The following is a 17587-nucleotide window of genomic DNA, read 5'->3' as shown; positions in this document are numbered from 1 at the left end:
TTCCCAATCAAAGAGATGTGTTGGTGAAAATGATTACACAAGGGCAGGACACAAAGTGCTTTTGTGTTTTCTGAAGCAGTGAGTCAAACATTTTCAAGTAATTCCAAGCTTTGAACATAGAAAATAAGAGATAGCCCTTCAGCAACTGACAATCAAATTGATCAAATCAAATCAAGAGATTTTGGGGGAAATATAAAAAATACGAACTGAAATTTTAAATCATATTAGATCTTTAACATAACACAGAGTGCAAACAGTGAATGGGTCTGATACTTTCTGAAGCCAATGAAGCCTTGTTTTATCAAAGCTGCAAAAATATTGACGTAGATCCCTTATAGTATTTTGCTTAGTGGTACAAACAAGACTCTCTCAAATGGCTATGTCGTATGTATCCTGCATATCATTGAAAAAAATGAAACAAGAATAACCTAAAGCAAACTTGTAACGTTTACTAACTATCTTAGAAATAACAAAGAAAGTTAAAACACAGTACAATGTGAGTGAACAAAAAAACTCCCATCAAAGACACTTCGCACCTACCATAAAAAATGCACGTCACAGTGTACATTAAAAATGTACAGTACTTCACTGATATATTGATAAGGCACCCCAGTGAAGGCTGTATGTCCATCACTAATGCCTGCGTACAACCAGATAAAGAACTGTGTGTGAAACCTCAAGAATTTAAAAACCTTTGCACCAATTTTTCATCTGGGATAAAAATCTCATTGATTACTTATCTATATCTACGTTGAGGAGGTTATGTTTTCACCCCCGCCTGTTTGTTTGTTTGTGAGCAGGATTACACAATAATCTGGCGAGAGAATGCAGTATTAGTAAGGGAAGAACCAATAAAATGCCTGTGCAGAACTGGTTCTGGTTGCGAATCCAGAATCCGTTGCGAGATAGGGTGTTTTATGTTGTTGATTTCTAAGAGAATAATGCATGGATCTTGATGAAAACATCAGGCAGGTTTAGGGGACTGATGTGTATGAGTGAAAGGAAATTTGGTGCAGATCTAAATAAAAAGAAGGATCTAGTGTATTTAGATGTAGTTTCATGAGGGGACTGTCGGGCCTTGTTTGTCTAGTTGACAGGATTATGCCAAACTACCAGATGGTGGAAGGATGTGGTCTGTGTCAGCGAAGAGCCCTCTAAATCTAGGTCCGAATTAGGGGGCGTATTTTTCCCTTTTTTGAACATTATGAGATTCATGGATCTTGATGAAAAAAATCCCACACATTGTGGGACTGATATCTATGAACGTGTGCAATTTGGTGCTTGATTGTTTAAGAGGACTGTTTGGCCTTGATAGAGGTATGCCATTCCAGTTAATACTAGATTTCTTATACAGCTTTGATGCGAACAAGGACAGCCTTAGCTCTAGTTTGTTAAACTGTGCAGATATGTGCAGCTACAGTTTGTAGGTTCTGCTGTACAATAAAACGCTAAATGCCAACAGGTCATCGAGGAAGAAGCTCCTTTTGAGATCATTTTTCAGAGAATGCTTTGATTTTAGCAACCATGGCGGGAGTTTACTTTCCACAATTTAAAACAAGTTTATAGACATACGAGCTCTGTAAGGCTGCTTGTGCAATACTGTCTGTGATGGTTTTACTTTGGGCACCTTGATACCAAGTCTGTGGCAATGATTTGAATGCCACAGACTATCTGAGCATGTTCATCTCTTTATAGGCACAGCTTAATTTTTCCTATAAATGTCACACCATTGTAATGGTTACTTCTTGCAGGATATTACTCCACGTTGCAAAGCAAGTCCTCTCAAACTGGTTTCGTGAACATGGCAATAAGTTAAGTGACCTCTTCAGTCACCTGACGTCAATCCAGTAGAACTGAATTTTGGCAGCTTGAATGTGCAGCTGCCGAATCTGTGCAAATGATATGATGCAGTCATGTCAACAGGGAGCAGAGTTTTCAAGCAACTCTTGTGGACTCTATACCACAAAGAACGGAGGATGTTTGGATAGATCTCTCTCTATTATCATGCTGTTCCTTCTCCTTTTTTTGGACTTGATTTTAAGTGTCCCTTGGCCTTGTTGAGCTGTATTTTACGGCTGCAATCAGACACAAGTAGCTCTGCAGTGCAGGTACTTTATGAGATTCACAATCAGACAGTGTGATGAAGAAATTTAATTATTTTTCTCATATCTTCCATTATTATATCAAACATCTTCACTGCCTGAAGGTGGAATTTATTATAATGATATTTACAGTGTAATCAGTGTTTCTTTTTATTAAGCTTATAAAAATATTTTTTTTGTCCCCTGTCATTTTGTATTTAAAACGCTTCAGATATGGATGGATCCTTTTGGATCAGCAGACAGTGGTTATATCTGAGAGGCTCTTCATGAATGAAGATGAGGTTTGAGTGGGGATTCTAGAATTTGATGAGGGCTGTCACATCAGGGACATGGGCCCCGATCTGAGGGAACCCTAACCCTAAAGCCTGTAGTTTAAGATTTAAATTTAGTTTTAGTTGTCTGGTGTCCCACTGAAATACAGAAGTGACTGCTGTTTGAATTCTTATCTATTCGCATTACCCTTTCAAACGAGGCTGAGTGTGTGTCAATTCCGAGGCTGCATTTAAAGACTTAATACGTCAGAGTGGCCCGAGTGGCCCATTTCCAAAGCTCCTTCAAATGCGACCAAGAAATGTGTCCTTTCATCTCAGAAAACTAAGGCTCCAACTGGTGGATCCTTCCTTCCCGGCCCAATCTATCTCAGGATTCAATGTGCTTTGGTGATGAACCATTTTTTCAAAGTCATAAAGCAAAGTGACATGTGTTCATTCAAGGAATCACATGTTAAAAAAGCAAGGGCCAGTCAAACTTTCATGTGGTGTCCATCTGCAGCGCTGTTGCTAAGCGACAGTAATAGGGGCGGGACAAGCCGATGACACTGTCAGGGTTTAAGTCAAAACAGTAGTACCCAAGCTGCAGAGACAAAAACTTGAACTGAAAGTGTCCTTTAATGAGGCAAAATATCCAAACAAAAAAACAAACACAAGGAATCAATACCAGGGTTCATACACATTTTACCAATGCATTTCCATGACTTTTCAATAACTTTAAACCAAATTTCCATGACCAAACATTTTGATAAATCTCGCTGTATACATGAAAAAGTGACAAATTTAGTATTAAAGCTAACAATGAGAATTCCAAAGCATACAGTATACATTAAATGATGCAAATGAATGAGACAATAGTTTGATTGAGGTCTTTGTCTGTTGTAATCAATGGCATGTACTTTTCAATTTCTAGCCAAGCATGGTTAAATCTACCCTTCCCTGGCATAGTGCATTATTCCGCCTGCTTCCCCACCGAACTTTTCAATTAGTATGAGAGCGTATGCCTGCTTATATTTTGAGCGTATTTCTTTTAAAAGCATATGAATTATTTAAAACTCAGCGTAAATGAACGACATGACAATATGAATATAATCAAAATTTAAACACTTCATTTCAGAAGACAAAAGACATAAAAAGACATCGATCATGGAAATCCCCTGTAGACCATGTGGCTCACATGTGGCTCTCTCTGAGGTTTCTACGTTATTTTGACCCTGTTAAAAGGGTTTTTTAGTAGTTTTTCCTAGAGGATGTCACACCATGTTAAAGCCCTATGAGACAATATGTGATTTGTGAATATGGGCTATACAAATAACATTTGATTGATTGATTGATTGATTGATTGATTGATTGATAGACCAGACTGTTACATTTGGGGTCGGCCTTCCTGATCTATGTGGACCACGCAGACTGCCTCCTTCACACCCCGAAGGATGCAGACCCTGAATTGGGACAGAGTAAATGTCTCTATAGTCATGAAAATAAATTAAATGTTTGTCCTGTAATTTCGGTACATGAAAAAAATAGGCTACAATCAAAACTAAACAAGACACAAGAAATGCCAAGACTAGGAATATCAAGTATGTGCCACTTCTCAAAAGAAAAGTAACAAAAAAATAAAGTTGCATTCCTGATGACACAATTGTAAGTGTACTCCTCTTTGTGTTTATCGGCACAACCATAGACTGTAAATGATCTAACCCCTAACCCGCTGCTAACCACTTCCTCCCTCTACTGAATTTTTTTTCCAAATTATCCCAGATACAAACGCTGCCATTTTGCACATTTGGAAACAGAGTCTGCGTAGTAGCTTTACCAATTGTGAGTCAGTCTCAGCTGTCAATCATGACATCTCAACCTGTTTATATATATGTCATCAAATAACAGAAAAAGAATCTGGGTAAAAAAATTGCACTTGAACAAACATCAGTGTGATAATAACTACATAAACCATCAACTGTACTTTGGCTTTTCAGTTTGGCCCATGTCTCATCCAGTAACAGCTAGCAGGTCAGGGGTGAGTTGGGCGCCACCTGGTGTCTAAACTGAGAAGTGCAATTCAGTGAGCCACAGTCCATTACATTACATTACATTTCATTTAGCTGTCGCTTTTATCCAAAGTGAGTTACAATTGCATTCAACCCCGAGGGTACAAACCCAGAACAACAAGAATCAAGAAAGTACAATTTCTTCAAAAATAAAGCAAAACTACAAAGTGCAATGAGTAAGTGCCATTTAAGCACTAGTAAATTGTTAGTTTTTTAATTTTGTTTAATTTTTTTGATGCGGGCCAATTAAAAATGGATGGAGGGCAGCAGTTGGCCCGTGGGCCGTAGTTTGGACAGCCCTGCTTTAGAGAGGCTTTCATGACTTCTGTTTTTAAATACAGTATATGGTTGGAATGGAACACAAGCCTACTAGCTGCATAACACAACCCACTGTATCAGAGTGTGCAGATGTGCGTGTGTATTCGGGCACAGAATAACACTACTTATGTGGAAGCTGAGTGGCAGGCGGAGAGGGGGAGGACAATCACACTGAGGCATGTTGCAAAGCGATTGTACATAATATGAAAACGCCCGGAAACAAGTGGCAGTGTTGCTTTAGTCTTGACTTGACGGCGTGTCAGGGTCTTTTTCTGGGAACAAACAGAAACTGTGGGTTTGTCAATAGGAGTGACACTTCTCAAACAGTAGCTCCAGCAAGCAACAGAGAGCTGTAAAGACGAGACGAGATCATTCAACAATGTCCTTGGAAATCATTGAAGTGTTCTTCCATAGTCAGGTGACGCACTCACAGACAGCCTTTTTCATCATTCAAAGGGCTGTCTGTGAGTGCGTGAGGTTCGTCCCACGGCACACAACAGGGTTGGTTTCATGTGCCGCGAAACATTTTGATTTTGTGGTTCTCCACCAGCAGCGAGGTGAGGTTGTGTTCGTAATTTCCGTCGTGGACCCCTGTGTGTTTCATGTGGTTATCCTCCCAATAGTGGTGCCAGCTTCCGGACTGGTCGGCCCCAAATCCAAACACACTGACCTGGAGGAGGCGAGAAACAAAATCCCAGTGTCAAAGCCACGGCAACACGTCATCAACACAAGCTTGAATTTTATTCATTCACGTCTGGAGTCTTTACAACTTTCACATCAGTACAGATCCACATATTCTAGCTTATTCTTATTTCTAAAAATACACAACTCATTATTATTCTGAAACAGCAATCTCACAAAACATGAAGGAAGTTGTCCTTGTATAGTTATTCCACTTCACTGAGGGACTCCTGTTTGTCAAGGTGATGTTATGTATGTACTTCACACTGCACTTCTTACCTCATCACATATGTGGAGAGCGAGCAGTAAGCTGAGGAAGCCGGTCGAGGGGTAACGTCCGTGACCCTCGAGCCAAGAATCGTAGACGTATTTGAAAAATGTGGGGTTGTAAACTACCACCTGCAAAAGAGTTATAGGAATTTCAGGTATGGTAATTAACAGAGAGAGAAAGATTCATGTTGGTATTCTGAATTTCTTACATCATTTCACAGTAACATAAAGAAATAACTGATGAACTCTCCATGTGAAATCAAAAATACAGTGTACTTTTGAGATAACGGCCTGGACTGCACCAGCAGCACCATGACTGAAAGGTGGTTGATGGTATGCCACTCTTGTTTAGGTGGCATTGGCTCATAAGGCTTTTTTTCTTTCAATAATTCTTCACGGCGAGTCACTTTTGACATGTTTTATATTGCTGGTTTTACTGGCTGACCACTTCTCACTCCTGTAAGAAAATTATTATTAACATGCTGCTAATGTGGTACCAGTATGACTAATATACCACTGTTTTTCAACTCACATAAATATATATGTGTTGAATTAAACAGATATTATGCCATATTCAAGTTTTGTGATGCTTGCAAGCAGTACACGAGAAGTAAGATGTAGTTATAGCTAGAAATGCTAGTGTAACAAAGCAAAGATGTAATAACAAAGTGTTTACCTCACAAAAATAGCTGCATTCAGATTAAACCAGCATTATACCAGATTATAATTGTCATTGTCTTGTCTGCTTGATTTTCCTTTTGAAAAAATCTTTTATTTCTGTTCATAATTATATTTACATATGTACAAAATAATATGAAATTGATTTAAGCTTTATTAAAAGTTTGGTCAGAATAAGAAAATCCCATGATTTTGTGTTTTCTCTTCCGGGACGGCCCCTAACTTCAGCTCCTCAGTAAAGCTTCAATATCTGAACACGAGGCAGAAATAACACCAGTGGAACATCAGTCACACGTTGTTCCATACTGCACAGCTAATTCGGTGGAAAGTGATGAAAGGTTATTGAGGATGAGTGTCCCTGAATATGTGAATATTTAACACCTACAGTTTTACATCTGCAGCCTGAATCATGAAGGTGCTGCCTTGGTTACTGGCAGCTTCTTATTTTCAAACAGACAAATCATCACCTGGATTCATCTGCTTCTGGTGAAAAATATGAATATGATGAAATATTTAGTTAATTTGAGTTCTAAACTGTTATATGGATGTCTATTCTTAACCAGTTGGTGGTGAGCGGCGAATATATCACTTCCTAAAACACAATTTGTGCAAATCCAAGGTATTTATTCATACTCAGAAACACCATTATTCACTCCTAGAGAAGTAGAGTGTTGAACACGTCAGTAACAACCTCCAGTTTTACACACTACATGCTGTCAGCAACACACTGTAACCTAATCAGCAGTGGCATAAACAACTACAGAACTGTCCTACGCTGCCAGGAGTGTGTCAGTCTTAAACAGTGACATATCCGTTTAGATGTGCCAACAATATACCCCTTGTGAAAAAGCCAGTGCTGAAAGAAGAACTCAAATCTAAGTAAAAGAAGAAATAGCAAAGTCTAAAACTCCACTGAAAGTAAAATTCCTACACTCAAAATGTTATTATAAATAAAATGAGTATCTGCTAAATGTATGTAAGTGGCAAAAGTAAAAATACAAATATTCAGGTAATATAAATTGATATTATAACTTATCCTTTCAGGAACCTTTTACGCTATTGGTTAGTTTGGATGTAAATCACTAAATCATGTTATATAAGTGCATTTAAAATGTAATTTAAAATAAATGGAGTACAGTTGACTAAAAGTACATTGTCCATGTGAAATGAAATGTATTCCATGTGAAATGTAGTATTAGAACATTAAGAAATGTAAAATTAAAATACCCACAACTACCTCAAAAATGCGCAAAGTATAGTATATTAAACAGCAGTAAATGAAACTTTACACCACTGGATATACCACTGTGAAACGCCATGTGACACTGCTACAAAACGGACACACCGTTAGTATAATGGACACTGTTTTTGAATGAGAGCTTCACCACAAAAATGTTTGCGTAAGGCTTCAATTTGTCCATATGCTTTTGTACTTTTGTCCAGGTATTGTATTTTTAGGATATATCATCCATCCATCCATGCATGCATAGATCCATCCGCTTATTATGCTCTTTCCAGGGTTGTGGCGGGCTAGCTGGAGCCAATCCCAGCCAGCAATGGTTGTACAAAGACAAAGACAAACAACCCACAGTCACACCTAAAGTCAATATAGAGTCTCCAATAAACCTAATCCCAATCTGCATTTCTTTGGACTGTGGGAGGAGCCTGGAGAAAACCCATGCAAACACAGGGAGAACATGCAAACTGATGCTAAGCACTGCACCACCCAGTATATAATGTTTTAATGTTATTTACGGTAATAAAAATAGTAATCCAAATAAAATGAATGTTATGTTCAATTACAAACATTTAATATATAAAGATATGCGTGTGTTTGCGTTTGCAAAACCTACCTTATCTCTGTTTGCTTTTATCCTGGCAGGGACAGACGTATAGGTGCTGTAACACAAAACAACACCAGGGACTCAAAATCTTGGCTTTAACTACTTAAAACAAATTCTCTGAAATATTGAGCTGAAAACAGATCTGCTTGTTTTTTCTCCTGTTACTCGTACAACATCTACAGTGGACGTACTGAGGACATATCTAAACATAAATGTCCAGTGTCAGAGTCTTGAGGACACAGCACAGGAGCCGGATACAGAGGAAGCACTACATGCTTCATGCTTGTGTGTTTACCATGGAAATATAAACATTGAACAAATCCCATACATCTGAAAAAGTCTAAATTCAAACATGCAAATATCCAAAGGATGCCTGTGCCATTGACAAAAGTAAAAGGATAGCATAGTAATGAGTGAGATGAAAAAGACTGATTGCATACTTAGACACAATCCTGAGAAATGTTTCCAATTAAAGGAATGGTTTATCGAGGCTAAAGCCTCTGCAGCAATGTGTCTAATTTAAATTCAGAGATTTTCCAGACTGGTCTCTCACTGATTGGAATACTGCGCTGTGCGATCCGACCAGTTCCTTGACGATTTGTGTAAGATGACATCAAAAGTACCTGTGTAGCTAGTATCTGGTGTGTTGCAGAACACAACATCGACACCAATGTTAAAAGAAATACACCCAATAACTCACACAGGCTTGATACTTTCACAGGATGTCACAGCTTCAGTCAGCGCTTAACATTTTCATTGTCTTATCTTATTTTTTGCATTAACCAATTCTCATGTCATTTCAGAATTCAGCCACTCCCCCCTGCTCTGCATCACCTCGTGTCACGGATCCCATTACCTGCCCCATTCCCGTTTTGCCTGTTCCCTGTCGGGTTTGTTTGCTTTCTGTGACCTGCCTTCTGGACCCTGGATTCCGTTTTGCCTGCTCCCTGTCGGATTTGTTTGCTTTCTCTGACTTTCTGCCTGGCTTTTGACCCCTGATTATCCATTATGCAAAAAAATGGCAAACGTCCGTGGGACGAGGTGATGCAGAGCAGGGGGGAGTGGCTGAATTCTGAAATGACATGAGAATTAGTACATGCAAAAAATAAGATAAAGACAAAGAAAATGTTAAGAGCTGACTGAAGTTGTGACACACGAGAGAACTAAAATTCCAGGAGTGTTGCTATTTATAGTCGATGGTGGAAATTTGTGTTGAATACAGTTCCTCCTGTGTCTTTTCATATAGAGGCCCATTCTATTCATAAAGACTGTAAAATGTAACAAAACAATTCAGCGAAGATCTAATGGCTGCCGCGGCGGTGCTGACATGCCACCAGTAAAGTGAAATTTAATGAGGCAGAATGATTGCTTTGGCAGGGTTGAAAGGCAACTGCACATTTACAGGAAACACTTGTTTGGATTTACTCGTCCTTCCGCCACCAAACATGGGATGTTTGAGTTATTGGCAGCTGCATTCATTGGCGGAGGCTTCATCTTTTCCCCCTGGTTGTCCAGTAATCAAGCTAATGTTTACGGGTCATTGAGAATGAAGCGGCTGAAGGTGAAATTTACCGGAAGATTAAAACTGAGTGATTATCCTTGTTATGGCAATCTGACAAATAGGAAGAGTGAGCGAGTGTGATTGTTGCCCCGGTCTGGTTTAAAAAAAAAAAATGAAAGTGAATGTCGGAGGGCAAACAAACGCACATTGCATCATAACATATTCACAACTTTTACATTTCGAGGACACTGGTTTCGTTGATAAACGGGGGGGGAATGATATCGCCCATAACATGCTAGGATTCTGCTAATGCATGCTAATTGGTCAGCTAACGATTTGCGACTGAAATTGGGGCAAACTAAATGGAAATACCAGCTATAGGAGGAACCAGAGGAGGATTGGTTTTAGCAGTCAAATAAAAATCAAATATAATTTATTTTACTTCATAAACGTTACATTTCGTAGGGCTATGAACTCCTCAGGCAATAGGTCAAGCTGACAGTGATCGCCCACTGCTGGATCAGGACACAAACGACTTCTGACAGTCTGACGCACCTCTACACTGAACATTTTGAATTCAAATTGTTCACTACAAGTTGAATATGAACTTCTCCCCAAGGTTCAAGTAAATGTTTGAATTTCGAGTAAAAAGTGTAAGGCCCGCCCTTCAAACAACCTGGAGGGGACGTTCTCCCTATATAAGAAATTCTCTGCTTATATACAGTGGCTGTATCAGAATGTACTGTTTTTATAAAGGTTAAAACGGCTGTTTTCTGTGGAATCTCCTGCTACAAGCAACAGCTTCTTCACTACACATAGTCATTGGGAATATAAAATATTGATTGTAGCAGCTTCTGACATTTAGTAAGTACACTCACTGTTTAATAGTGCCTGTGGTGAGGGCACTAATGAGCCACTGAATATCCAGAGTCTTGTAAGGGATCAGAACTAGTCTGGTGTTGTTGTCCAGGTCGATGGCGCTCTCTGGATACATGACATGATGAGTTGTTCTGGTTCCCACGTCCATCTCAAAGCCACGGGTGGGAGCATGGTTCATCCTGCAAGGAGAATTTTGATTCTGGGTTACTCTCCTCACATCTTAACTTTTCTTCCCGTACAATTTCCAGGGCAACTCAAATTCACCCACATGTTACAAAGACGGGAAATCACTGGATTTTGTAAATGATAATCACCATAGTGTTTAATTGTATACCTTTGTGATACAGATATGCAAAATAAGCATCGTCACTATAGTGAGAGACAACATTTAGAGAAAGAGGGAAAAAAAGCACATCCCCATTTTACCACATGTCACACATCCAAACAGCAAACAGGCTGCGTCAATTCAAATCCCAACAGTTCCTGTTTGGCAAAGCAAGATGAGGGGTCCCTGTTATTATGTCTAAAAACACTCAATCTGCAGCGGTAATTGGTGGGAACATGGCAGTTGGTTCCCTGAGTGGAGGGAGGTGACAGAGAGAGGAGACACCCCCCCCCCCCGATGTATCACCTGGTTGGGCGCTTGGGTCTGAGCAATATTGTCTTCCTCATTACTGACTCTGAGATGACAGCTATATAACAACTAGACGTTTCCAGCCTGAGCCTGTCAGGACTCATAACGGCCTCCTGCAAGAGCTATTGTATTTCTAGGCCTTATTTTATAGTTACAGTTTTTTTTTCCTTTTTCGCTTAAATTTATAAATCACAGCCTGTTGTGTTTAAAGACATTACTATCAAGTTGCACATTGGGAAATAACCTGGAAAGCCTGGAAGTTGGCGCAGTTTTACAAAACATAAAAATATATAATGATCAACTTTCCCCACCGTGTCTTCTTTGTGCAACTTATATATGTTTAAATACAGCTTTAGTTATTTTATTGATATTAATATGAAATGTATTGTTTTTTATCACTCACGTCAATTTCAATTTCATGTAAAGTCCAATCAGTATTTCCTATTATAACATTTTGTACATACATTTGATTGAAAATGTAATAATTCACATATTGTTTTTAAAACTTTAACTAAACCTGCATTAACATTTGCAGGTTTACTAAACACCTGGCTCTAAAGATAGAATGTGTGGCTCACAGGCGCAAAATTGTAGACAACGTGCTAAGCAGGTGGTCCAGAAAAAGTAATATTGTCCAGGCTCACTGTCATATGTGGCTGGTTGGCAGGTAAGAACAGACAGAGGTAATCCAAGGCAAAACAATTCGGGCAGCAGAACAGGCAAAAAGGAAATGAAGGAACTGAGCAGGAATAGAGGCGAACAACAGAGAACCGAGGAAAACAGAAGTGACAAAGTAGACTGCTAGCGAAGGGACACACATGGGAAGCAGGGATAATTGGTCACAAGTGAAACATACAAGGGCGGGACAGACAATCACCTAAGTGGGATACCAGACAAAGACAGGTTGTTAAGCCAAACTATGTTCAAACAACAGCGTTTCAGAAAGTCCACTAAGTCTTTCCAGAGTCCTTTTAATGGCAGATCCTAACATAGATGCTCTTTTGTGTTCATCTATTTGCTCCTAACTGCTGCTCCTGGGAACAAATTAGATCGCAGCAGTGATGGTGAAACTAAATGGTAAAGCTGAGTGCTAAACCAAATAGCTGGAAGTTGGTAAAACGCTGGGCAGGCAAATTGTATATTGGTCTTTCATCGACCTTTCATAGTCAAATCATAAGGACCTAATAAAACTAGAAATACCACCCTGAGGTTGCATGCTTTGCCAACCAGTGCAGTTTCAGGGTACATACCAGTGTTAATTTTGGCAGCTATTTTTGATTTAGTCTTAGTCTTTTGACGAAAATGCATATTAGTTCATATTAGTCACCTTTTAGTCATTTTTATCCTTCTTAGTATTAGTCTAGTTTTAGTCGACGAAAACGAATTACATTTTAGTCAAGTTTTAGTCACATTTAATAGCCACATTAAACTCCTTTTCTTCTCTTCTCAGGCCCAGGGACCCTGTGTTGTGTCTAAAACTGCATAATAGTCTAGCTTGCAGTACTTAGGTTGTCCATTAGATATCCCTACCAGCATAGGTCTATAGCAGGGGTCGGCAACCTTTACTTACTTATTTTGCCCCCTCTTCCTCCAAATAAAATGTGTCTGGAGCCGTAAAACATATTTAATAACAAAGCTAATAAAGTTTTATATAAAGTTTTACTATACTAAACTATAGTTTGTTGCATTTACGAAACACCGAACACTTATGAAGAGAAGAAAATACACAGGCAAGCGTAGGCCTACTTTGAAATAAATTAAACACAGAACTTTGTAGGGTTATTTGAGTCCTCCCAATATTTGTGGGAAATGTATGAAATAAGAAGAACCCTATTTTGAAATAAATAAAAACATATAGCTGCAGCCTAATAGCTTAAAAATATATATTTAGTTTTAAATGTGAAAACAAAAAGTGAGAGCAGGTCAGGCTGGAGGCGGACACAGAAACTGAAGCTCGGTACAAACCACCTGCAGCTTCTGCTCTGATCAAGAAGCTGCTGCGCTGATCTCTGATCAGCTGAGAACAGAGAAACTCTGTGTTTTCACTGTTTCCACTGTTAAGAAGCAGCTGGTTCACGTGAACGAGCTCAGATCTTGTGTCTCTGAGCGAGTGAGCGGGGCGGGGGCGGAGCCTCGGGACCGGTGCGCTATCTGGGGCGCGCACACACACACACACACACACACAGACACACACAGACACACTCACTCGCCCGCTCCTGATACTTCATGACGGCCTGACACGATGATGTTTAAAAAAATTATTGTGACTTAGTCAACCCAACATTTTCGTCTCGTCTCGTCTCGTCAACGAAAGTTAAAATAGATTTAGTCATAGTTTTTATTTTCAAAGATCCGTTTTCGTTACATCTTCGTCTCGTCTTCGTCATGGAAAAAAGATCGTTAACGAATAGTTTTCGTCATAGTTTTAAACACGAAATAAATACTGGTACATTCAAGTTTTTTCAGACTCATATGATGTCACCTCGACCCTTGACTTTTTGAAATCGAATCAGCCCAAGTGATGATTACTCAAAATGTTACGAAATTCCCTGGAAGGCCGACTTTAGATATCATCTTCAAGTCCACTTTGACCTTTGGCCGAACAAATCATGGCTCCGACCGAGCTGAATGTCTGGGAGAACAACATATTGGCAAGAGGTTTTTTAATGGTGCAGTATCTCAGCGGAAAAGAACAGATGGGTGGGGTTCCCTCCCTTAATGGCAGCTACATTCTGGGGGTTTAAGAATTGCTGGGAAAAAATGGATCCTCGCCGTCCACAGCAAATGAAAAAGTATGGCAGCGAGGGCAGAAGAACGCCATGCCACCTATCAAAGAGTGGGATGTGAGGAGTTTGTCAGAAACTACAGCACATGCTGAGGCAGACTTGAGAGCTCATCTTCAAGACACCAAAAACATGTTTTGTGAGGCCACTGTGACCTTTGACCACCCACATCTTAACAGTTAATCCAGTGAGTCATGAACATTGGAGCCAAATTTGATAGGATTCTCTCAAGGCATTCTTAAGATAACATATCCATGGAGGCAGAGTGGCTTTGACCCTCGTCCTCCAAATTCTAATTCCCATCGTCCTTTGAGTCCAACTAATTATCCATACTAAATTTGAGGAAATTGTGATTCGTAAATTCACAGTGACCTTGACCTATGACCTTTGATCACACATTTCTAATCACTTCCTTCGTGAATCCAAGTGAATGCTTGTACTAAATTGAAAGAAACTCTGTCACAATGTTCTTGAGATATCAAGTTGGCAAGTTAAAAATAAATGCTTCCAATAACACGAGTAAAGGGATCATTCACCGCTGTACTGCAACAGTTAACTACAGCAATGCTACAGCACTGAAACGGATGGAAGGCCTGTTAGTCCCAGAGCAAACAAATGCTGTGCCACAAGTAGTAAAGCTGCTGCATCAGATGTGTCTGTGTTTATTATGGACACAACTAAGGTTGCAAAGGGGCGAAAAATTTCAGGTAAATTTCCAGAAACTTTCCGGAAACTTTCCATGGGAATACTAAACTCGGGAATTTGGGGAATTTTGAAAAAAAAAAAAACGCTGAGAAATGAAAACATCATTCAAAACTCTATTTTAAAGATGTATAGAATGCAGCACACGCTGCACGTTGAATTTCAACCCTGCACTGTGCATTTCTCCATCAAATGCACAGATAATTCCCAGCATCCTGCACACTACAGCAGAGCTATTGAGACCTGCTGTAGTGTGCAGGACTAGTCAGGTAAGTTTCGATGAAATTACTGGGGAAAATATATTAACATGCTGTTTGAGGATTGTTAATCTGTACATCAAGCCTAATTCTATTCATTTATCCATCAATTGTAAAATATTTTTAAAGACGATTCCATTTGTTTGGCTAACTATTTATATCTCTGGCATTGCATTAGTGTTTTTTTACAAGCTTTTTCCTCATCTTATTCTGCAGAACAATGCCACATGCATTATCTCCTGTATGGAGACTTTTCACCCCAGCCAATGTAGAAGGAAAGGCTGTGTACATTTGCAAATACTGTGCAAAGACCTATGTTAAGAATGACACAGATCCAGAAGCATATAGTCAAGTGCCCAAAGTTTCCTCAGGGCTTAAATCCGCCTTTAACAAAACAAAATGTTTATATTTATCTCTGTATATGACAAGGTAAATACAGTAAGTATAAATTACCCACAAAATTTGCAGTTTATTCCCGTAAATTCCCGTTAATTCCCATCGAAAGTTTCCAACTTTGAATATTCCCGGAATTTTGCAACCCTAGACACAACACTGGTTGTTATGATACTGGATCATCAGTGGTAGCATTGAGTGAGAGCAGGGAGGGCTTTACAGAATAGAATACATTGTGTATCTCATATTGGCAGATCTACAGCTCACTTCACAGCAGACGTGGAGAGGAGGAGGAGAAAGAGCAATTGCTCTTGCCGTTAACGAGTAATAAGAACTGCTTCTTCTGTCAACTTTCCAGGGAAGGGCAGCCAGCTTTTTGTTACTGCTGCATGCCGCTTTGCAAGATGAGCACGCTCGCCGAAAAAAACAAACAGATTCATGGCTCCAACTGAGCTGAACGTGCAATGACTGGGAGAAGAAAATATTGGCAAGAGGTTTTTTAATGGTGCAGTATCTCAGCGGAAAAGAACCGATTTTGACAGGCCTATATTGGTGGGGTTCCTCCCTTAATGGCAGCTACATCATCTGGGGGTTTAAGAATTGCTGGGCAAATGGATCCTCGCCATCCACAGCAAATGAAAAAGTATGGCAGCGAGGGCAGAGGAACGTCATGCCACCTATCAAAGAGTGCTATGCGAGGAGTTTGTCACTACTGCAGCACACGCAGAGACACTGATTTACTGTTACAGCACACTTCCGCTGCTATAACACATATATTATAAAGATCCTTACCTTACAAGGCACTCCCCTACATCCTCATTCATAACAGGCATGTCAGTGATCAAATTCCACAGTTATGTAAGGGTACAGGAATTTCTTAGCCTAACGTTGTCATACTCACAATTCTACTCAGAATGTGAGTCTGATACCGCTCCATTGGGCTGTGATTATGAGGCGTGTTTCAACCGAACCAGGAAATAAAATGCCTCTTCGCTCTATTGGATAAACCTACAACCAATCAGAGCAACGTAGTATGTGACCTGTGTTAAGCGACGCATTGGGATGCTGAAGCGCAGCGCCAAGCCTTAAATAACAGCTGGCCCCCGTCCACTCCCATGTTAAACCTTTGTGCGGGTCACACCGGAGGCTGAAGCGCCGCGCTGCGCCAAGGCTGCCTCGCGCCGTGCAGCGATCGTTTCGGTGTTGAGTCTATTTTTTGTGCTTGACGCGAGCGTATCGTATTGATGACATATTTTATATGATATAAATGATCAAATATGCATCCCATACTTTGAATTCCCCTTCTGTTGTCCTGGAGTTTTAATTTTACCAATGACATTATTAAATGTCCCCCTCTGCCAATCCAATACAGCCACACAAGCAGTGATAAAGATAAAAAGAGGGGGGGGGGGGGGGGGCTACGTATTCTCCACATAGGCTTGAGTGGAGAATACGTAATTTACCCACGACACCCGACATTTAACGGAACAAACAGCGGAGAATTTCTTCAACATGGATGACATTAAATTAGTGGAGAAGTACAGTGAGTTGTATGATCCTCGGAACATGTTGTATAAAGACAACACCAAGAAAGACAAATGTTGGGACGCTGTTGCTTAATGTTGGAGCAACAAGTAAGTATATGCTTGAATACTACTGGATCAACGGGTGATATTATTAGCGCTGCCCGGCGGTTCAGCGTCGCTTCAGCGTCCGGTGTGAACAGCCAAGCGCCGGCGATAGGGATTAGCCGCGTTCTCTGTTCCTCTTTCAAAATGAATGCGCTGTCGATGTCTTCTAAAACAGACTCAATGGCAGCATCTACACATCTCAGCTCTCCAGCGGCAGGCATGTTTGTGGAAAACAAAGTCAACCCAAGCGCTCTTTGATGACGTAGTTGATTACGTAACTGCTGATCACATATCTATGGTTGATCATCTGTCCATCATCGTATAAAGCCTGCCCTGACAATGTAATTCGTCCACACAGCTTCTGTTCGGAGCATAATTTCTCCCCAATGGAGCCACTCCAGACCGAACTTCCCGACCTAAAATGTTGTGGGCGGGGCTAAGTTCGTTTGGCATCCAGGCTAGGAATTTTCTGACAGCACAAAATGTTTTCCTCAACTTATACAACAACAGCCGCCTGCATTGTCTTCTTCTATTCACATATTTCTGTTTTCCACAAAATGGAAAACAGAACTGACTTCTTGTTTTTTTTAAACTCAC

General features: G+C 40.0%; 1 protein-coding gene across 1 annotated transcript in view; it reads right to left on the bottom strand.

Annotated features, from left to right (window-relative positions):
• Window positions 1-2970: 2970 nt before the first annotated feature.
• Window positions 2971-17587, bottom strand: part of LOC128462138 (CMP-N-acetylneuraminate-beta-galactosamide-alpha-2,3-sialyltransferase 1-like) — a 29438-nt gene continuing 14821 nt past the window's right edge. The window contains 4 exon segments of the mRNA XM_053447437.1: window positions 2971-5407; window positions 5698-5817; window positions 8220-8265; window positions 10590-10769. Of these exon segments, the coding sequence (XP_053303412.1) occupies window positions 5246-5407; window positions 5698-5817; window positions 8220-8265; window positions 10590-10769 (508 nt within the window). The 3' untranslated portion in view covers window positions 2971-5245.

The sequence above is a fragment of the Pleuronectes platessa genome, chromosome 18, assembly GCF_947347685.1.
Source record: "Pleuronectes platessa chromosome 18, fPlePla1.1, whole genome shotgun sequence".
Lineage (NCBI taxonomy): Eukaryota > Metazoa > Chordata > Actinopteri > Pleuronectiformes > Pleuronectidae > Pleuronectes > Pleuronectes platessa.
This window is presented reverse-complemented; position numbering and strand designations above follow the sequence as displayed.